The 22,959-nt window shown below is 50.1% G+C and overlaps 1 protein-coding gene across 1 annotated transcript in view; it reads left to right on the forward strand.

Moving 5' to 3' along the window:
- The window catches only part of LOC122388602 (potassium voltage-gated channel protein Shaw-like), a 41,567-nt gene extending 21,319 nt beyond the window's left edge, over positions 1-20,248 (forward strand). Inside the window, exons 7-10 of the mRNA XM_043379798.1 lie at positions 708-851; positions 3,178-3,440; positions 11,054-11,381; positions 19,833-20,248. Of these exons, the coding sequence (XP_043235733.1) occupies positions 708-851; positions 3,178-3,440; positions 11,054-11,381; positions 19,833-19,948 (851 nt within the window). The 3' untranslated portion in view covers positions 19,949-20,248. The remainder of the gene's footprint in view (positions 1-707; positions 852-3,177; positions 3,441-11,053; positions 11,382-19,832) is intronic.
- The last annotated feature ends 2,711 nt before the right edge of the window (positions 20,249-22,959 follow it).

A 22,959-nucleotide genomic window follows, 5' to 3' on the forward strand; every position in this document is an offset into this window, starting at 1 on the left:
GGACTGGGCGAATTAAGCATCAGATACTGCCCCGTCGAGCGGATACTCACTCCGCAGACTGCCCCACTGATTCAACCCCGCCCCGGAGAACGTCCCGCTGAGAGAGAACTCGCCCCTAGACCCTTCCATTGACGAAACATTCACACTGAACCGAACCGTGCGCTGAGCCAAAATTTGCTCAGAGACCGCTGAACGAAGACCCGTTCGAGACAATGTCTACGGAGCGTGCGACGAAGATGGGGTTCTGGCCGAGCACCAAATGAGCACGCTCTAACCTCGCCCGAGCGCCGACCGAGCCCCGCTGGGCGCGAGCCGCGCGCGACACCGAACTAATTGAGTTCTCTGTCGTCTATATCCGTCGCGTCGGTGAAATTCAGCTGCGGCTGGTGGTGGGATGGCGGAGCGGGCTGGTTTATATCAGTGTCTGATGTGGGCCGGCGCTGGTTTGTTACCAGTTGATTACTATGCCAAACCCGCATCCAATATTTAGGCAACGCTCTGCCGCGGGCACTATCGGACGGAATTCAGGCTTCACGGATGGCTTCCGCGTTTTTATCGGACTGCGAATCTCTTGGTATACGAGGTTATATGGTATACTCGTAATAAAAATATACCATCAATAGAAGATGCCCACACGTTGTGAAGTGGTCGGTAGCACCAGTACGTGTATTTCAGAGTGACGGCCGGCATTCGGTGTTTGTTTTCAGACACTGTGAACGGCGTCGGCGGTGGCTCGGCGCTGAGCCCCGGTGCTTTCGCCCCGGGAGTCTCTCCAGCGGCCGGCGCGGCCGCCCCTCTCCAGGCCCGACCCCCGGCCACCCTGGGTATCATCCTCGGCGTCAGGAGACAAGGTGAGATGTCTACCCCGGTCGGTGTTTAAAGAACGCCACCACATGTACTCAAGAGACAAAGCAAGGTGTTTTCCATTGACCTGTAAGCAAACTGTTACACAGGAGCTATGAAGACAAAGAAGTGTTACTCCACTCAATGAAAATATTGACGCATTGCAAACGTTTAGAGACTAGAAAGTGTCTTTGGTCTGCGAAATTCCATAAGTGACGGTGAGATGTATGTGAAAAAGTGTCTGACCTTGGAGAGCATTAAACGAATTGGAGACCTGGATTACATTAGAGCCATCATAATATATGCCGCAAAGAAGCAGCCCACACACCAGCTGCGTTTATTTCAGACACAACAGACAACTACGCTCGCTCACATCCCCTCAAAGGCTTGTTTACTCGTTTATCTCCACAGATCCCATCTCAAAGAACCTCATCATTGTGTTCAGGTGGCTTACAAACTTGTTCCGTTGAAAGCTCTGGAAGCCTCATTTCCGCTGCGGAACATTGAGAGGCTCGCCAGAGCGGTTCAGCGGCCGGGTACCGCTCGCCGCGCTCTGACAGACGCCCCGGGCGGGCGGGCAGATAGACCAGACCACGCCACAGAGATGAAGAACACATCAAAGACGACACGACAATCAGGATGATCGACAAAAACCCGCAGCCGCGCCAGCCTCCGGACATAATTAATCGACAGGGCACCAATAGTCCTCGGAAAAGGCCGCCTGTGCTGGCTGCCATCACGATCCTCTGATCCAAAATCAATTCCGGCTTATTTGAAAAGAGCAGCTCTAATGGAAGGCTGAGTGATGACAGAGTACGCCGAAATATCCAGCTGAGGGTTTCAGTAAACAGCCATCGAATGCGACATTTCATAGGTAGAGGAATCTGGTAAGCAGCTTCAAACGCTTTCCACTATGGCCGCGTCGTCGTGCTTCCAATAGACATCAATTAATCAAATGTAAGCTTTTCTTTTTGCATTAGTTACGCGTCCATCGCAGAATGAATTTTTAGCCAATGTCCTACAACACCCTTTAATTGCCAAGACCATTCAAACGCATCATCAAAACTCAAAATCACTGATGATTAAATTCAGTGCTCACTGCTCCCACTCGCTGCTGCAGTGAAGAGCTTCTCGAGCTGCCGCTAGATGGCTTTGCGCGCGGGCGCCTGAATGATGCTGTTCCGGCGAGCGTGGTCGGTGTGGAGCGCCGCTGAGCGCGGCCGCTGCCGGGTCGATGGCGGATCAGAGCCTCGTGCTGTCGCAGACACGAGTATGTGGGCCGGGCGGTACCCCGCGGCCGTCTCTGGGGAGGATGGCGGTCGCGTCGCCTCTCGAGGGAGGCTTTCCGCGATATTGCGTATCTTGTAGATAGAACACGAGCACTTGCTGGCGTCCGCATCATCGTTTCCAAAGTTTTCTTGTTTGGAATATATTTCGGTATTTTGAAAAATTGCTTAATCCTCGGAAAAAGTTTTTGCCCTTTTCCGAAAACAAGTCACAATTTCCCAACTAGATTGAAATACGACATCTTCCAGCGCGACAATTCCAACACGACTTGTCGTGTTGGAAGATGTTGGAATTGTCGTGTTTATCTTCCAACACGACAAAGGTAAATACTTTACTGCATACAATAACGACAAACGTCGAGCACCTGGAATGGACATTATTCGTTCAATTGTCTTCAGATCTATTGCATTTCCCTCGTGTATCCCATGCGCGTCAGCCGACATCTGTACCGACTCCCCCGCGGTTCGGCCGCCGGGGAGCGTCCTGCCACCTCCGGGGCTCCTCCGGCCCGTCTCCGGCTGATCCCCAGCTCCGCAGCTCCCATGGGGCCGGCCTATATCGGGACGCGCGGCGCGAGCTCGGCCGGCGCCGCGGCGCGCTCCAGACGGCACGATCCTCTGTTTACAGTCAGCCCTGATGGCAGAGCTGAGGTAGCTGCCGGCTGCGAGCTGGCGCGGCTCGGCCGAGCTGCCGCTGGCCCCGGCTCAGATAAAGCCCCGCAGGAGCGCGCCGCCGGTCGGATTCCCAGAACGGCGCCGTTACTACGGAGAAGCGCCGCGGCCCGTCGCCTGTTTCATTCCCGCTGCAGAGTGTCCCGTCCGTGGGAATGTTTGCTCGCTGTCGGGATAGCAGCACGACACGGCTGCCACCCAGCCCAAAGCACATCTGTTCAGCTGCCCGCTTTAAAGTCGATCAAATAAAATCAGCCACCGATATCTTATTTGACACAACCACATTCCGGTTATATTGCATTGCCGAAATATTGCATTGCCATGTCCAATAAATACCGGCGGCCGTTCGACCCACGCCTGCTCTCTATTGTTCCAGGAGCTGGTCTGCTGGTGCCACCCGGCCAGCCGAGCTTGGCTCCGTCGATGCCGCCGATCGAGAGCCGGCCACCCCTGCCCGGGTCCCTGGCCGAGCCACGGCCGGCGGTGGCACCGGCGCCCGGTCCGGCCCGGCCGGCCGCGCCGCCGGCCCCGGTGGAGGGTCAGCCCGTGCAGCAGTCGCCGCCGTCTGCCGTCACCCCGCCGCCGCCGCTCACCGTGCCAGAGGTGCTCATCGAGACCCTGCCGTCCTGTCCCGACACGGTGAGCAGCGCGACCATTGTGCAGGGAGACGCCCAGCTGTCCGCCTCGTCAGCACGTCAGTCAGGCGACTTTATATGGGGGTGCTCGTCAACATGCACAGAATGAAAGGAACTTTGACAGTTTGTTTGCGTGTCACCACCGGTAAATGAAATGAGTGCTCCACCAACGAGCCAAATGACGCAAATGATCATAGCATCACACTAGCTTGGTTTAACACTACCTTGGTTAGTTCAGTTAGAAAAATACCTTTTTTATCAAAGCGAAGAAGAATTCGAGTAACAGATTTATTTGACGTTAATTTGTCGGTATCGGTAGACCTTTAGCCGCGTCGTTTTTAATTCTGCACACAGCCGAAGTTTGCAGAGTTGATTGGATGCATCCCTAAAGCCGAACCTCCCATCCAAACTTCGAGCGCAATCTGTCTGATTTGACAGGTTTAGTCAAAGATCGCCAACTTCCTCAACTTGAAAACGAGCGCCAGTGAGCAAATAAACTGGAATCCTGGAAGTATCAGCCAGTGATTTTATTCAATTTAGCCTGTTAAATATTTTCATTAGCAATTGACGAGTGAGCTTTCCAAATTATGTCAATATGACAGAAGCTTTCCATTGCGTAGAGACGTAAAGATTGCTTGTAAAAGATGTTGCGTGTGTAGGTACCACTTAAACGCTTCAAATTTCCAAAAGATGGATTGACTTCCATCTCTCACAAAATAACTTACCCTCTTTCAGTGTCCCAAAATTGTATTTTGGCTTGCGTGTCAGAGGGGAAATTCCTTTCCGAAAAGGGGATTAGAGTGGAAAATTGTTGGTCAGATAAGGCCCAAAAAGAATGGATAAGGGATCAAAAGCATACAATGATATATAAGGTTGGTAAAATGTAGGATGTTTAACGACCATCCATACAAGTTTTTTTTGGGGGGAATTGGGAGTGAAAAGTGCACTAAAAAATAAAAATATCGAAAGCAAAATGAGTTTTATTTGGAAGTCGTTCCTCATCCAAAACAACGCATTTTGGGACACTGCTCTTTCAAACTACTATGGAAGTATAGGCCCTATTTTTCACACTGATTGGAGTTAGCATAAATACAGTAAGATACCGCTATGCACGGCTTCAAAATTCAAGGCAAATGTATTTACGTGTTTGTGTGGAGATGAGTGAATGGTTCTATATGTTTACTGAGTGCCGTGATTTGGGTGCATTTTAACTTGTCTTTTCCCCTTTAAAGTCAGACGCGACACTAAGAAAAGCCATTTTAGTGTGTGGAGTGTTTTAATTGCCAATACAATGCAATACAATACAAAACAATACAATGCAATACAATTCAATATTATTAATGCTTAGGCTCACTCCAACTCCCAGAGCTAAATTCTCGCCTTTTTTAGATGCTATAAGGAGGGGTGTAAAGTTGATAATGAGCGCAAATAAACACTAATGAGCGCATGCCGACCGACTGCACTCGCTAATTGCGGGCACAGCTCTAAGTTCCCCGCGCCACCGGTAACTTGCCGTACAATTACCTGTTTAACCCTCGCCCTGCGAGGGGGTTGATGCACCCCCCCCCCTCAGGATTTTCGCGAATAACGTAAAACGCGGCGCGAAGCGCCGCCAAATTTGGAATGCCCTCTTTTGATCAGCATCTGACAGATAGGAAGGTCACATAAATGCAACTGTATTACAATGCTGCATAATTATAGAACTGTTTGCACTCTATTATTGTGCACAAACACGTTTTACGCTTCAAGAGTTCCTAGCATTGCTCAGAACTACGAGATAACAAGGGCCGCTTCTGAAGCGAGCACACTCTGTTTCTAATGGGCGTATTTGTGGTGCAACTACCACCCACCTCAAAGTATCGGATTCTTCGAATGGCCTCATCCGTAAGTGCTTCTAGGTCGGTAATTAGTTTAAAGCGACCTCAATAACGTTGCACTCGTTATCGGCTTGTAGCGCTCGCGCCTCGCACGCTGTCCCGGACAAGGGCCGCGTTATGATCGTTTTAGGGAAGTATCGAGCCTTGATGGGGGAGCTGCCTGAAACCTACTAACTAGTAAAGTTGAACGAGGGTTGTGGGCTATAAAACGATGACTAATTGGTAGGAATACTTAAATCATTTAACATTATCCTCTGGTACGATCATCTTCAAAAAATAGTAACAAGAGTAAATGCAAATTCATGTCGAGTTTTCAGAACATTCCAACAGATAACAATCGAAAGTATAACAACCGCACCCGGGTCGGGTGGTCTCGCGTCGTTTCACTTTCACCTGTCAGGTCCAGCTCGCCGCAGCTCCGGGTGTAATCGCGCCACTGCACAGAGCTCTGCAGGCCGAGCCAGTCCCGGTCTGGAGCCGGGATAGCCTCGAACCGCGCCCCGGGGAACGCAACGAGACCGGAGCGAGAGGCAATTCGCAGGCGCGGCACGCAGGGGAACTCATTGCCTCGGGCGGCCCGCGCGACGCTGCATTGCACCAGATGAAAATACGAGCAGTGTAGCTCGGTCTCCATTGCGTGACTGGTATTATATGTAGTAGCAATGGTCTCACGAGTTCGCCAAGCGGTGACGTCACAGATGAGAAAGCCAGAATAAATCTTGCTATACTTTTTATTTGACGGCTATTCTGTGGATGTGGTGTGAATAAGCTTAGGGTCATTTTACTCGAGTACTTGTAAGTGCTGTAAAACGCACATTTTTGTGATTTATCCAGTAGCTCGATGGGAATGAATCGTTCTGCATGTATGACATTTGGCTAATGTTCCCACCCTGTGGCAGCTGTTCCTAGCCGACTGGGCAGGGCGGCATCGCGCTCAGCGCTATCTCAGCCCGCTGCCAGCCGTCGCTGCCGCTGTCAGCGCTTTACAAGGGCCGTCACCGCCAGACGAGACAGTTTTACAAGACCAGTCTGCCAGCCGACGCGATTAGCAAACAAATAAAATGTAGATTAGCCCCTTGGCTCCAAGAGCCGAGCGGAAGATGCAATCTCTATCTGCTCGACAAACATAAGACGGATAAAGCAACGGATAAAGTTCCTCAATTACTTGGAATGAGGCTTTTGACTAAGGTCATTTCCCTAAACGTCATATGGTTCCAAGACAAGAGTTTTGCTTCGATGAGCACAGTCGGTTAACTATGAATGGTTGATGTTTATGCAACCATGATTGCCCAGAGCATTGGGTATACAGACACTGAATTTCCTTCTTATCTGGTAAATAAATTAAGACATGTTTTTTTCAAAGATACGCTCACTTTACGGGCATTGTAAACAACGATCGTAAATCCAAGTCCACAATTTAAGCAATTACGTAATACTAAAAAATAACGTCAAACTGAAGTAAACAACTAAATTAATTGTACGGCAAGCATTTGATGAAAATATTACATCATTTCTTGGAGCTCTCAACAGCAGGGTCACTCCAATCATATCGCCATAATAGGGTGTCGCAGTGCTCCATTCCGACCGCCGCCGGTCGGCTGACCCTGGCTGGCTTGGTAGCCCTCCCAGTCGGCCCGCGCCGGAGCGACGCAGGCGGCTGTGTCCCACGGAGCTCGGGCGGCATATGCGTCGGCCGGGACGGTCGCGCCTCTGCATCGATTGCGTGCCCGAGCGGCCGTCTCTGCCGATACTTCCGAGCTGCTGAACGGGCCCTGTCGTGCGTCCGCCGCGGTGCTGACTTTGCACTGCTCGCAGGCAGATATCCAGTCCAATTACTTGTACACCCTTCTTTCTTCCCAACGAGAAACGCCGGGACATCCCATCGGAAAACGCAAGGTCGCCGTCCGTTCGAGGACCGCGCTGAGTCTGAGCGCTGAGTTGCGCTGAGTCTGAGACCATCGTTCACTCAATATACCCCGGTCGCGTCAACCTCCGCCGGTCTGCCCATTCCATCCCATCTCGCCGCCAGACAGCCGTCCGGCCGCCGCTCGGAAGCCGCTCAGCTTTGAATGGCGGCTTCCACACCGCGCACAGACCGACCGGAGACTCCGGAACGCTCACTGATTCCATCCAACGGCTGATTGCATTTCGCGCGCCGGCGCCGCACGTTGGAGCGGCGGCTGGCCGACCGAATGGTATCGGTCCGAGTGGCGGCGCCGGACGCTCAGAAAAACGTCCCATCCTGCACTGAGCCGGCGCGCCCGTGGTTAGGACGATGGATCGAGAGGCGGCGACCCGGGATATTGGCGGGGCGAGTGGCTGTCGCGCGACCGAGGCCACCCGGGAACGCTGCCGGCTCCACAGAGATCGAGCAAAAACATGTCACGAATTGCGCCGTACGAAAATCCATCAAAGTTTTTGATAGAGATAATGGAGTATTGGCTCCATTGAGTAGGTATGGCGTTCAGCGTAATTATTTTTCCTGTGCTTCTATTACTGGTTCATTACAAGGCAAGAGTCTCTATGAGCACTGATTTAGGTATCCACACTGTTATCTGATCTGTGCATTGTGCATGTTCCTCGCATCATCAAATATTCATAACGAACTTCAGGATTTTAACAAATTTTAACTTTCTATGAGCAAGCATTGGTATTAAAACTCATTGGAGAGTGTTGGGAACACTAAGTCAGATTTCAAAGGAGCATAAATTAAGATTACCAGGAACATATTTTGGATATGCTTTACCACAGCTCATATATCAAGCGTGTTTTAATTTAAATAAATATGGTAGGCCTACAGAGCCTACAAGACAGTCTTGATGAAATGAGAAGTTCCCGAAGGCCTGGGGAGTGGGAAGACATCCATCCAAAAGAAGGGGTCGTTGCCCTATGTCCACTAAAGGGTGATGGACAGAGGGGAAACTGTCTGTCTAGACGAGAGGCGGGAAGGCTGCCCCGGTCTGTTAGGATGACGGCACCGGCTGCCCTCTGTCCATTGGGTGCCGCAAGGGTTGCCGGTTAGGGGTCCCTCCGTTTCTCAGAATGGTGGGTCGGCTGCCCCTGTCTGTCAGGACAGCGGGGGCGGCTGCCCTCTGTTCATTGGGTGCCGCAGGGGTGGGGGGCCGCTCCATCCGGCGGGCCGGCCGTCGGCCGTCGGCCGGACCTCCCCTTTGATAGCCGGCGGCCCGGCACGACCCGCTGCTGAGGCTGCCGGCCGCGCCCACAATGGCCCGCTAAGGGTGAAAGGAAGCGGCGCCGCCCGGCCGGACGGAAGGCGCGATCCTGGCCGGAGCCGGCGCCTCTTTGTGGCCCGGCTATCACGCCCCTCGGACGGGTGTCGCAGAGACAAACGGCCATTGTGCGGCACCGGCGGCGCGACGCGAGCATCGGCGGCTCCTCTGAGCAGCCGGCCCTATACTCGTATACCGCGGCCGCCGCGCCGCCGCCGCCGTATATAAAGTAGCCAGATGCGTCACTGTATTTCAGCGCGCACAAGACAGATCGGCACCGCGGAATGCCGTCGGCGCGCTCATGTGGAGGCCAAACGAGATGGAGCGTCCACCACGTGGTGTGTGCCACACAATGTGTACGGTGTTCGATCAGGAACGGAACGTACGGCTGAGTAATGGAGCAAGAAGCGATCCTATCTGGATGAAATGCACTGTTAGGAGCCCATAAAATGTCAAAATAGCACCATACGTGGTGGTGGCTCGATGCATTCATCTTATCACCTAACCCTCGCCCTGGCAGGGCATTTTTCATAACACGGCCTGGCAGGGGGGTCGATGCACCCCCCCCCCGCGATTGGCTCCTATGGCACCTAGAAACACCAAATTTGGTAGGTAGGTGAACCCCCTGGAGTTCTCGCCCCTGTGCAAATTTGGTTGCTCTAGGTCAATATTTAGGGGGGTTTTGGGGGGTATAAATGTAAAAAATTCGCTAAAAACAGGTCAAAAGCTTTTCGCTTTTAACTTTTGATCTAATTAAGATAGCGCGAAAAGAAAAGCACCAGTGAACTCAGCACGTCAAGGCGCGTCAAATGACATGCTTGTTAGCCTGCTTAAGTGTACTTAAAGTTTTTCTTAAATTTTAAGTAAACTTAATTTAATAAATTAAGTTCAAGTTAACCAAATTGCATCATATCGCATATCATTCGATTTGGCTGATCACTAGGAACACAATGATACCATTTTTTAAGCTCTAGCGTCAATATGTGCCAAGTTATTGGCAAAAACGTCATTTGACCTCAGTTGACCTCATTTGACCTGACCCATGGATAAGTACACCAAACAAAGAAGCACCAAGTGACCTGCTGTTAAGTACTGTGGTTTCAAAGCACAAAAGTGATAGAACGAAGCGGATATCTCCAGTATTTTCCGAATTTAGTATTTTCCCATAGGCTTAACATTACGACGTAATGACCTCTAACTGACCTCAGGTCAGTGACCTAAAAAAACCCGAACTATATGTTATGTAACCTGGTGAACTTAGCACATCCTGAAAGTTTGAAGGAAATCAGTCCAAAACTGTGAGTTGGACAGGTGCAAAAAGAAAATTGAAATTTGACCATGATCTTGTACCGGTTTTTCTGACCTGGTGACCTGACCCAAGGTCACCCGGACCTGAAATTTTCAGGTCATATGTAAAAAGGTTGCCCCATAGGCTGTGCCAAATTTGCGCCGCGCCGCGCGCTGCCAGGGCGAGGGCTAAGAACAATTATTTTTATTTTGCAATGCCCTTGACATCTGTAATGTCAGCTGTGCTTTAGAAAACATAAAAGTTAAAAAGGTAGGTAAATGAACTAAATCAAATGAGTAAATGAACTAAAACAGATTCAATCTCCAACAAGAAGCTCGGACATTGTGTTATTGCAAAAGTTATGATATGGTTTCCAGCTTAAGGCTGATGTCCGATGCTTTCTTCAAAGATAGAGCGAACCTGCACCGACGCCAAGAAGATAACTTTTCCTATGACCTTTATTCATAAAACGTCAATATTAGATACGCCTGCTGAAGCCCGGAACAAATTCCCAACTCAAGTCGACAATTCCTATTCCACCTGCAGTAAATAGACTCATTGGAAGCATTGTGACGGTGAACTCGTGTTATGTAATGCGTGTGGTGCTTGGGAGCTGCGCCAATGCGCCATCCATAGCGCAGGCCATGCGGTACAGCATGTCTGCAGGCGCTAACAGCCAGCGCCATCTGTTGACGAGTATGTAAAGCTCTCCTCAGGGTAGTGCTATGCGGTACAGCATACCATGTCAGGCGACTACTTCTAGCGACGTCTAGGAGCGGGAGGCACAACCTCCTGACCATAAAGCATGTTGGCAAATTCTAAATGCTTCCGATTGACCTATCCCACTGTCTAATTTAGGCAGTCTCCTGCCTAATGTAGGCAGCCATGCATGTTTGACTGTCCAGGACAAATACGTAGTGCTTGGCGAGATGACAGCATAAACAATCAAAAACTTGTCTGGATCCGGAGGAACGAAACCATCCATCCGAGCCTACGCCATGTTTATCCATCAACGACGCTTCCCAACCATCCCAGTAATGTGTTTGTCAAGCCAGTTCCTCGTTGAACTCTCGACTGCCGCGAAATGACATCCTGCGAGCGGACGAAGCGGCACGGCAGTCATTGAACTCTCCTAATGGCCAAGTGGTGCTCTGTCAACTGAGACCGATCAGGACGTCCCCAGTTGGCCAAATGTTACCACCGAGCGGCCCACTCTCCGCAGATTGGCGTCGAAACTCCGCTGCTGCCCATATCAGACGACGGACCGGTGATTGGGGGCGACGGCAGCGCCCCCAGCGCCGCGGCGGCGACCGCGGCAACTACCGCGGCCGATGTCATCGTCGAGTGCGACGCCACGCCGCCGCCGGAGAGAGCGGAGGAGCGGAGAGAGGAGGAGAGCGGCGGCTGGCCGGCGGTGACCTGCCGCCCGGAGGCCACCACCGGCGACGGTGTCGACGAAATTCTCACCGCCGACGAGAGTACGAGACTCATCTGCGATGAGCGCAAGTTCGATCGAAATGACGACAACGACAATCCGCTAGTAACGGCAGGTGGGTAAATCAAAATGAGCTTTTTTTGAGTCACATGTTGTTAAAATAAACGAAAGCTGTTTCCACGACGGGTTATCCGGCGTATACACCTAATTTGACGAGATCTGCACCAAATCTCTTTTACAGCAAATAGTTATCTTCATATTGTGGAGCACATAAATTAGAATTAAAATAGCATTGCATTCCTTTGTGTCTACCTCTTTGCCTTTCCTTTACGGATAGATAACCTTCACAATATAGCTGGCTGGAAATGGCAGTTAATAGCAGCATTTCCGCTCTATCAATTGGAGCAATTCGCAATCAAAGCCGGACGGAGGTCGATAAATGGAGGGTAGATCAGGTGAGCTTATAAATCTGACCTTGCGTCCGCAGCATGAACACGGTAACTCCGCAAGTACCTATCCGAATTAAGTATATCAAGCGTGAAGCATGACTGGTCACCAGGCCCTGGTCGTTTTATTTCCTCGAGACGACTGTTCCTCGAGACCGAATTAAGTATATCAAGCTTCAGCTTGAACCATGACTGGTCACCAGGTCTTTTTATTTCCTCAAGACGACTGTTTAAAAAGCTGAAACCGACTGCACTTTATTATTTTAAAAAAGTCAATCAAGAATCAGGATAAAAGTAAATTCATATTGCGTTCGCTATCTACGAAAGACATTTGGGACGGTACGGTACCGTAGTAAACGTCGCACTGACTGCTAGCTGACTGCATCGCAAGGATGAAGGACGTGTAACCCGCGGCGAACCGAATAAACTACATATATTCTATCCAGGCAGGTACTGTTCCCACATCTAACTCATAAGGACATAAATAGATAAATAGCATGGCGATCGAGAGTAATAAAACACACTGACCTTGATCTGGTAATCCATCCGGCTGCGAAGAACAGAAAACTGCTGCTCCTTGCCACGGTTGCAATCTGAATCCTTCGCTGCAAATTAGGCTGTAGCTCAGTGTTCACTGTCATGACTCCAATGAGCTCACTTCCTCAGGAGCAGAGCCGTCGTCCATCGGAACACCGTACGGGCGTCACTCTTGGAGAGAAAACGGTGTCCGGACAAATTGCCGAAAGGCGATTTACCGAATGTCATTTTGCCGAATGCATTTCGCCGAATGTCATTTTGCCGATGTGCTTTTTGCCGACGTGTCAAAAAATCGAAATGCTAAAAGTCGAAATGCCATTTGCCGACATGCCTTTTTGCCGAAATGCCAATTTGCCGAAATGCTTATAAGTCGAAATGAAAATTTGCCGAAATGCGATTTGCCGAAATGTCGATTAGTCGAAATGTCAATTAGTCGAAATGTAAATATGCCGAAATGTTAATTTGCCGAAATGTAAATTTGCCGAAATGACAATTTGCCGAAATGTCAATTTGCCGAAATGTCAACTTGCCGAAATGTGAATTTGCCGAAATGTCAATTTGCCGAAATGTCAATTTGCCGAAATGTGAATTTGCCGAAATGTCAATCTGCCGAATTGGCAGTTTGCCGAAATGTCAATAAGTTGAAATATAACTTGACCGAAATGTCAATCTGCAAACCTAGGTTAGGTTAGGTTAGGTTAGGTGGTGTTTATTTACTTAGGACCTATCACCAGTTTGGTGCAATCCCCAAGAAAGAAGCAAATCACATGATATCCTTTGACCTCCTGATTTCATAACTAATAATTATTCATGGCACAAGCAAGTTTAAAAGCACCAATACCATGTGGAAATAAACATCAAATTGCTCGTGGCGAAGCAGTGCAGTGCCGAAGGCAATGCCTTAGGAGAGATTACAGGCAAAGGTAAGTCAAATATTTTTAGGTTAACCCTCGCCGGCCGAGGGGGAGGGGTGCATGTGCCGCACCCTATAGGGTTTTTTTCGCGATAGCTCCGAACACGCTGGCGATAGAGAGCTGAAACTTGGCATAGCTGACCTTTGATTCAAGCCGGATCTTTTTACACCAACCGCATTTTCGGGTCAGGTTAGGCCACCGACCTATGACGTCATAAGTGAACCTCTGCACGGTCTTCAGATGTCGCAACTTTGCAACGCCCTCACGGCCAGAGGAGCTTTCACAGGGAAATGAAACTTGCAGGACCTAATATCAATTACGAGTCTCACAGCTTGTATATCTCAGATTTTCCTAAAGGTTATTTGAGGTCAGGTCATTTTCGTGACCTCGTTATAATGCATTATAAGTCAAGAAGAAAAATGAATGGAAACTGCTATTCTGGCGCCGGGAACGACCTCTAACTATCTCAAGCACACAGAATCGTGATTTGTTGACGCACTCCTTGCAAGGTTAGATGCGTAACTTTTGCAATGTTGACCTTGCGTGACGTCATTTATGACGTCATCAAGGTCATATTAGTTTTTCATCAATAACTCCCGATCTAATTGAGCTAGCGAGTCGGGAAAGCCACCAATGGACTCAGGAAGACCTGCCGAATCGAATGATATGCGACATGACCTCTTTCCACAAGCTTGATGACCTGGGGTGCTGACCTGACCGTGACCTGAGGTCAACACCCTAAGTTGACCTGACCCAAACAAAAATTATATCATTTGACGCGCCTAAGCAAGGCAAATACGATGCTGCCAAAATCGCGGCCCTGCGGCCCTTTGTGGCGAAGTTATTCGCCAAAAACTGAACCGTATCTTGGGGCACTTGACCTGACCTCAGAGGTCACCAGTTGACGTAGGACCTTAAAATCGGGTATCAATCTCTGCGTCTCGTAACGGCGCACACGCTCGTTTTTTTCCGCGACGCGCCAGCTCCACCAGGGGCGAAACGACTAATAAGCATTTCGCAAATTGGCATTTCGGCAAAAAGGCATGTCGGCAAAATGACATTCGGCAAAATACATTCGGCAAAATGACATTCGGCAAATCGCCTTTCAGCAATTACCACCTCGGCCGGCGCGTATGTTAAAAACCAATAGGTCCGGTGAGGGTTAAATTGTTGTGTATCTGGCTTCAGGCCGAGGGCCTGAAGCCTGGTGCACAACCACTTAACCTAAAAATAATTGACTTATCATTGTTTGCAATCTATTCATGTGAGTATCTTATTCCTTATCCACGGGTAGGCAAAAATCAGTAGGTCAGGTTAGGTAAGGTTTGGTTATGTTTTTCTTATACTTTGGTGACATGTAAGTGGGTTTCTTTACCTTTGAAAAGCGAGTCGGTCCTAAAGTTAATACTTACGGGTCAGGTTAGGTTAGGTTAGGTTAGGTTAGGTTAATTTCGGCTAATTGGCACTTCGGCAAATTTACATTTCGACTAATTAGCATTTCGGCAAATTACCATTTCGGCGAATTGACATTTCGACTAATTGACTTTTCGGCAAATTGACATTTCGGCAAATTACATTTCGACTAATTAGCATTTCGGCAAATTAGCATTTCGACGAATTGACATTTCGACTAATTGACTTTTCGGCAAATTGACATTTCGGCAAATTGACATTTTCGACTTATTGCATGTCGGCAAAAAGGCATGTCGGCAAATTGCATTTCGACTTTTAGCTCTTCGCCCTTTTGACACGTCGGCAAAAAGACACGTCGGCAAAATGCATTCGACATATTGACATTCGGCGAATAAGCATTCGGCAAAATGCAGTTCGGCAAATTGTCCTGTAACCAGAGAAAACACCCATTTTCACTAGCAGTGCTTAAGCCCAACTTGAAAAAGGCGTCACTCTAAGAGAGAAAATATCAATTTTCACTGGCAGTGCTAAGAAGCCCAAACTGAAATTAAAATTGAAAATGAAATTGAATACCTACACTTCAGCTTTCTTCGGCTGAGAAGCGAGCAGTCCACCTCACCGACTTCAACCGTGTCCGTATCCTACGAGTTTTACCACAATAATGTTTGGCACGTTGTCACCTTTTCACGTCTTTCACTCAACTCGCACCACGTTGACGTTGCACTATGCCCTTGCACTATGCCACGTTTCCGAGACACGCCACACTGCGCGCCCGATCGCGGCCTCAGGCAGAGCGGACGGCTGCTTCGCCTCCGGGCATGGTCACGTGACAGTCTGGGCGGTAGGGGGGGGGGGCACGGAAGACGACGCGGCCCACAGAGGCGGTGTCCGGTGACAGCCATAAAAGTGTGGGGCAGGGGGATGTCGTCCCGGTTCTTCCCATGTATTATTCGCCAATCAGCTTAACACTACCGGTGACGTCACTGGAGGACCGCCAATCGGGGCCGGTGCGGCCGGCCGGCCGGCCGGGCCCGTAGAACGCCAAACGCAGACGTTTTCAGAAAAGCGTAAGCCGTATAGATACAGGGTGGCGCCGGTAAATAACCACAAATTTCAAACCTGTGTTACGAGGAAACTATTTAGTGCAAAGCAATAATTTTTTGCATTCATGTGCCATGCTTTATGTAAATTGTTGTCCATAGCAAAAGGGAACGTTGCAGCTGAAGATGATAGCGGAAGAAATGAAAAGGCACGCGGTCATTGTGGCGCTTCACGCCGGCAGCGAGGCACCCCAGGTCGCCAACTTCCTCAGGGTCTACAGAAGCCATGATTATAAAGTCGAGCGGATCTTGGATGAGTCTGTGGGCGACGTTCCGTCTGTGGCAAAGCGGAAGAAACATCCCCGACGATCTGATGCCGTCAGAGACGACGATTTCATTGCAAAAGCCGAGAACATCGTCGACGACGACCCGACGTCGACGTCACCGTCGATGACGGTGACGTCGTGAAGCCCTGGATCTACCGAGTGGCTGAGGAAGGCCCTATGTGTTCCAACAAGACTCTGCACCCGCTCTCAGGCCAGGGTGACGCAGGAGTGGATGAGCGCCAACCTGCACAGCCACATCACGCCCGAGCTCTGGCCGCCAAACTCCCCGGACCTGAACCCGCTCGACTATTACGTGTGGGGCGTAGTCGAGAGGGACACTAACAAACACCCACACAACAATATTGACTCTATGAAGTCAGCCATCAAGCAGATGATGGTCAAGATGGACAAGACCATGCTGACCAAGGCCTGCGCCCGGTTCAGGCCGCGCATCGAGGCCGTCATCGACGCGGAGGGGGATTCATCGAGTGAAGTCTGCTCGACAGGTCGCCATCAGTCACCCCAGTTCCAAGCTTCCATCCAATGCACTGACTTTTGTCAAAAAATTAATGTTTTGTGTGGAGCACATATTGTCTTCATTTATCGGCGCCACCCTGTACAGTCGTGGACATGGGTGGAGCTTTTCCAGGGAAGTTGGTGGGGCAAAAAGTCGTCAAACCCACAATGTCCGATTATAAAGTTGAATAAAATGCCACACTGAATCAATTCCTATCATTACAGACATATTATTTTGCATCAAACAGACATTCCAAAGCCATTCAATGCGAAAAAAGATTAATTTGCAAAGCAACAAAGTCTTAGAAATCAGCTAAAGACGCTAAAGTTGGTGGGGCAAAACGCTTATTGGTGGGGCAAAATACCAAGTTGGTGGGGCAGCCGCCCCGCCAACTGTATAGGAAGCTCCGCCCCTGGTCGTGGATGGATTTTTGCTGTGATTCGGCTCTCCAAGAGTGCGTCAGGGTACCAGGACCCGGACAAAGGTCATGGTGAACCGGCATCTGATAAGATCCGCTCACCACTTAGCAGCCGACTTCGACCCTTCACTCTCGTAAAACACAAAAGCTTGCCGGTCATCAATCCACCTGCATCTCTGCATCTGCTTACTACCTATATCGACTAGTTACTGCAGCCGTTTTGGAGCGGCTCACGGCCGATAACACACCGGACGTGCGCTAGCCGTCGGTGCTAAGCGCTAACCATTGAGTGCGCGTGGCCGACTGCCGCCCCGATGGCGCTGGCCCCCGGCACCGGCGCGGCGCTGCTGACCCATGGGGGGGGGGACTGCTAATTAGTTGAGCCGGAATTGGGATAGAAGCCGGTATGGGATTGGGATAGAAGCTCAGCGAGACTAAGGGATTGTGTGATGCCTTCGGTAGGCCCCTCAAAATCACCTGTGTAGGGCCCTCAGGGCCGCCGGTTATGAAGCCTTTGGAGGCACTGGTGTGGGCCCTCACAGGTACCGGTGTGAGGCTCTCAGATGCATTGGTGCGGGGTCCCCAGAGTTGCCACTGTGGGCCCTTAGAGGCGCCGGTGAGGGTCCTCACAGTTGCCGTTGTTGGCCCTCAGAGACACTGCAGTGTGGGGTTGTCACAGTCGGGTGCGGGACCCTTAGAGCTGCTGGCTCGAACCCTTTACAGGCCGACAGGGGCTCTCAAGAGGTCTGCGGTGCCTTTGGGAGCCCTGTGGAGTCCTTAGAGACCAGCAAGATACATTCAAACGCCAGTGGGGCCCTCAGAGTCGTCGGTGTGGGGCCTTCAAAAGTCACCGGTGAGTGGCCGTCCGATGCGCAGGTCCCGTCTGAGGCCGTCAGAGGCTCCGGCGTTGAGCCCCCAGAGCCGCCGATAAGAAGCACTGGTTTCGGGACCTCATTCAAGGGTGCCGGTCGCACTCAGAGGTGGCAGTGTGGGGCCCTCAGCTAGGCACCGGTGTGAGGCCTTCACAGCCGCCGGTGAGGGCCCTCGCAGGCGCCGTTGTGGGGGCCTTCAACCATTGGTTTAGGGGGTCATCGCAGGCGTTTGTGGAACCCTTAGAGCTGCTGGTCCCTGATAGGCCGGTAAGGGCCCTCAGAGGCCGGCAAGTAGCCCTCAGAGGTCGCCAATAGGCCCTGAGAAGCCGGCAAGGGGCCCTCAAAGGCCGACAAGGGACACTAAAAAGCCGGTGTGGGGCTCTTATGGATAGAAGTGTGGCTCTTCGGAGCACATAAGGTGTTCTTCAGAGCCCTGTGCGGCCCTTCTGAGTCGAAAGATGCCAGCGTAGACCCTCAGCCGCCAATTGGCGTCGCAAGGCCCCTCGGGCCCGAGAGGCCCCCTGATCCGATGGGGGCATGTGCCCCCTGCTCCCCCCGATGCAGATAGAGAATGCAATCGGCGGTGCGGGCACAACAATTGCAATTGTTCCTTCTCCCGTCGCGAGGTCGCCCATCCGACCCATATCCCATGATTTGTCAACCCTGGGGCTCGGGTCGGCAATGTACCGGCAAGGAAATCAGCTTTAGTTGAGTAAAAAAGTTATTAAAGGTAGACTGCCACCTTTTTTTCACAAAACGGTTTTCACTAGAGCTGAGCCACCTATGTCCCAGACTGAAGTCGGTTTTCCGAAATTCGAACCCGTTTGCGAGAAATCGGAGACCAAAGTTCAGTTTGATGCCATTTTTTTAGTCCAAGAAAACCGACATCTCTACTGTTTATCGATAACTTTGAAACATGAATTTTCTTATCTTTTGGCAAATATATGTCAAAACTTTGATTGTTTCGAGATCAGAGAAGAATTTTGGAGTGTCAAAATAAAAGTTAAACTTATATATTCAGTAGTTCATTTTTTCCAAAAAAGTGTGGGAAATGGGGTTTAACATGGGCCAGACCCATTCCAAATGAGCCATGATTTTTAAATGTTTTACGAAGTTAAATGCAAAAAAAAATTAAACATGGCCAATTTCTTATGAAATCATATATTAGTAAATCATAAAATACCTTACTTTTTCAAATAAAATGTAATAATCTTATGACCTTGAAGTCTAGTGATGTGTAAACATTGTCGCTAGACATCAACCGATTGATAATTGTATGATAATCGATAATTTTTTTCGCGATTCACGTGATGATACTTTGTCAGGTGAATTCTAAAATTTTGTTTTATCCAGGGAATAAATCATAGGCCGATCTGAGAAAACTTTTTGAAGGTGGCAGTCTTCCTTTAAGAGTCATAAGTTGTCATTACGTTCAGTAATAACAACTATACGGTGCCAAATGTACCCGACGTACAGCTTGGAGCCGGGCGCCGCCCGGTCTCCACCAGTGACGTCACGCTAATGCTTAGCGACCGGTCCATTGGAAATCGCGGGATGATTCTACCTCTCTTATACGGCCTTGGTGTGGGGAGGGGAGGGGTGACGTGGTAGAGCTGTGTCCAACGCTGATCGGCATTTGATTCGAGCCGTCATTTAGTCATTGGACTTTTACTATCAAGATATTACGTATCCATGTGTACTTATATCGTACCAAGGTGTAATTAAGGTGTGAACCTAATTACCCACTTATTCCTCTATTCCAATTATGCTCTATATAAGTACTCGTCAGGCTGATGTTTTCGAGATATCAGCATGCAAAAAGCTTGAGAGTAAGTAAAAGGAACACAACAGGTACGGGCACTTAGATTTAGCCGAGCAGAAACTTGGCTACTATAGTTAGAAATGAGAAGAGTAATACCGCTCATCTCGTCTTAGGTCAACGATTTGGCATCAGAAGTACGAAATTGTAATTATTTCTAGTTCTACCGTGCAACATTTCATTCTTAGTCCCCCGACGGTATTTTCTGTGGAAAGAACTGACGAAAGAAGCCTGCGTGACTGACGTCCACCTGTCCTTTCCCAGTCATGCCGACATCCGAGGTCTCCATCGTCCTCACCAACTCGTCACCGACCGAGATGGAGGAGACGGACGGCCTGATGTCGTCCCTCGTCACTGTCACGCCCGGCGTCACCCTGTGACGTCACAACTGACGTCAGTGCGCGGGACCGCTGAGAGGACAGCTTGGGACGTCTGGTGATGTGATTTACGGCTGACGTCAGTGGCGGATGACGTGTGTGATGTCGCTCTGATGTGGCAAAGAACTGCTAGTGATAATTGAGTACCTATACGCTCCACGTGCTAAACTCTCACAAGAAAGACAGTGAAGATAAACGATATCATAACAGTGTAGGGTGTCTGGTAATGAGCAGTCGCTGACTTCCGTGACAAGGCATGGCGGACGCAATTAAGATAACGTCGATCTTATTTAGGGGAAGCGGGGGTAGCACCGCCATGTGGGAAACACCGCCATCCTCTCTATCGGCAAAACTCTGAATTGTAAATGTAAACACCCGCCATTTCGGTGTCCGAACGGAAACGGGACGCCGCGTGAGGTAGGTTTCGCTAAGATTTATTTGATTTTGAGATCGCAATTGCCCATTTTGTGAATTTCAAACCATCGTTGTAATCATTTGGCATGTTTGAGCAGCAAGTAAGTGGTCATTTCAAGTCAAAATGCCTTGATTTTTACGTTAAATTTGAGGGCATTAAGTGCTCTTTGTTGAAAAAGGAATTACAGAAGAATCGCGTCCCGGCTTGTTTTGCTGTCGGGGCGTTGTCGGTCCATAACTGTATGTGGGGTAACACCGCCATGCTCGGCGGTGCTACCCCAAGGGGTGGCAAAATGGATAAAGCCGCAATGATGATTCACTCAGCTCGGAGAAGAGCTTTAGTTAGGCCGCAAACGTCGTCTGTTTTTTAACCTCACGTTTGACTTCACTGGATGTTTCGAAATAAACGTGAATTTGTCATGCTTTGCATGCATATTGTCCGCAACAAACAGTCTGATCTGTGACAAACTAACAACCAACTCTTGTGCATAGGCGCGGGAGCCGGGGGGGCAGTGGGGGCAGCTTGCCCCCCCAACTCTGGGGCCGTGGGGGCGGTGCCCCCACAGCTTTGAGACGGAATACCATACTTTTTTTGCAAATGTTTTCTTTTTTTGTTGAAAAAGCCGAGGGGTGAAAAATAAGTGGCCTAAAACCGGTGAGAAAACTAGATTTGGGGGTACCCTAGGTTAATCTCTATTATGGTGTGCCCCCCCAGTCGGAAAGTAGTTCCCGCGCCCCTGCTCTTGTGTGTCTTATATGAGTTTGAGTTACTATTTCAGACAGCAGTAACGCTTCCAAGGGTGGCTGTCACCGTAAGGCCGATCTGTGGATAACATCGCCATCAGTGGCGGTGCTACCCGCACATTTTTTGGAGGACGAAAAATGCAGGACTTGTTTTCGACGTCTGTAAAGTAGCGAAATTTTATAATGGAGCGCTGGAAACTATGCCAACATGTAGGAAAACATTCCTACTTTCACATGAATGCAAAAGAGCTTCGTTTTTACTACGCATATCAGCTCGGTGAGCAGAAATGCTTAAGGTGGCGGCGCTCCCCCCGCTTCCCCTAGATCAGAGGAGCAGCAATGTTTTGTGTAACATATCTTGTACCAATTTTTGTTTACCGTCGGTGCTTCTGTTTCCTAAACCAACCACTCAATGCGGTATCGCGTTGAATTAAAAATCATGACGCCAACCCATCCTAAACCAACGACACTCGTCGCGAACGAGTGCGACCCGCAGTTCAGTTCTGATGGTCTCACTCGAAGCGAGCACGCCCCGCCACTCCCCGCGCCGTCTAGCCTCTCGGCACTCCCACCCCTCTCCCTGGGCGGGCGATCAAGGCGGCTCGTTCGCCCATGTCCGACCCATTAGACCCCTGGGGAGCATGTGCCCGGCCCCAGCCTCTCTTCCCGCTGCTGAGGGCGGCAGTGGCAGTGGCGGTGGCGGTGGCAGTGGCGGTGGCGGAGGCGACATTGGCTGGGTGAACGATCGATGTTTATGTTTATTTTTTGTTTGTGGTGATTCGGTCGTCGTGGTTTCGCCTGTGTGGAGATTATATGAGCGGTGATGGGAATGACGGGAATGGTGCAGAAGTCATGGAATGGTGGCGATGGTGATGGTGGTGGCGCTGTAGAAGCGATGGGGCTCCTCGAGTGGCGGTGGTGGCAGAGGCGATAACGAGGGTGACGGCGGTAAGCCGCGGCCACCCGTCCTCTGAACGAGCGTGTGCTCTAGGAAACGCCGGCAAGAGGTCGGTAGCGGCGTGATGGCTCGTAACGAGCGCGTGCCGCCTCCAGACCGATTGTGACAAATGTCCCTTTCTCTTTCAAAGCAGTCAGTTTGGCAAGCACCGGTGCAGCCTATAGCAGCCCGCCAACGCACTGTATTGTGTGGGGCTGAGCAGTCTCTTGAAGTTGGCCTGCGGGCTTCCTAAACACAGCCAAAAAGGCTCGTTACGGTCCCGTTTACAGTTGATGACTGCGGGTGAAAGCGACACGGGATAGTCAGACGCGATATAAAAACCTTCAGACGACAGATGTAATGTGACGTGCTACATTTAACGAGCCAACAGGGACGGAAATGTAACAACAGGACGGAGTTAGTTAACATCTCCACGAAGGATGGATGCTGGACCCGAACCAGGGTGCCCGTAACGGCGTACCAGTGGCCGAGCTGGATCGGCATCGCCCTCGGTTCGGTCACATCTTCCAATGCAAGTTGCCAAGGGGACAGAACGTTGTGCCAACACGAAACAAAGGTATCGGTGGCCAATTACTAACATTCAAACGCGTGTGACGAGGTAATGGGACTATTCACGAGCCTCATATGTGTCCACCGTAATAGATGTCCGAGAGTGTTGATGCGCTCGGGATAAGTGTCACTGATCACTGATCATTATCCCGGATAGTTGCCTATCCAGTATTGGTGCGTGTGTGTGGCTGTATTCAGAGAAGGAAGGTTGGAGAGTGCATAAGGTCGTGTTCAGAAGTGTGCGAACCATCAGTTAACGCATACATATGCGTACTGTGCGTACTTCTGTAGACTGTAGACATATTGTAACTGTATAATATTGGAGATATTGTATACATGACAGGTGCTG

Source organism: Amphibalanus amphitrite, unplaced genomic scaffold (assembly GCF_019059575.1).
Source record: "Amphibalanus amphitrite isolate SeventyFive unplaced genomic scaffold, NRLGWU_Aamphi_draft 000018F_arrow, whole genome shotgun sequence".
In the NCBI taxonomy this organism is placed as follows: domain Eukaryota; kingdom Metazoa; phylum Arthropoda; class Thecostraca; order Balanomorpha; family Balanidae; genus Amphibalanus; species Amphibalanus amphitrite.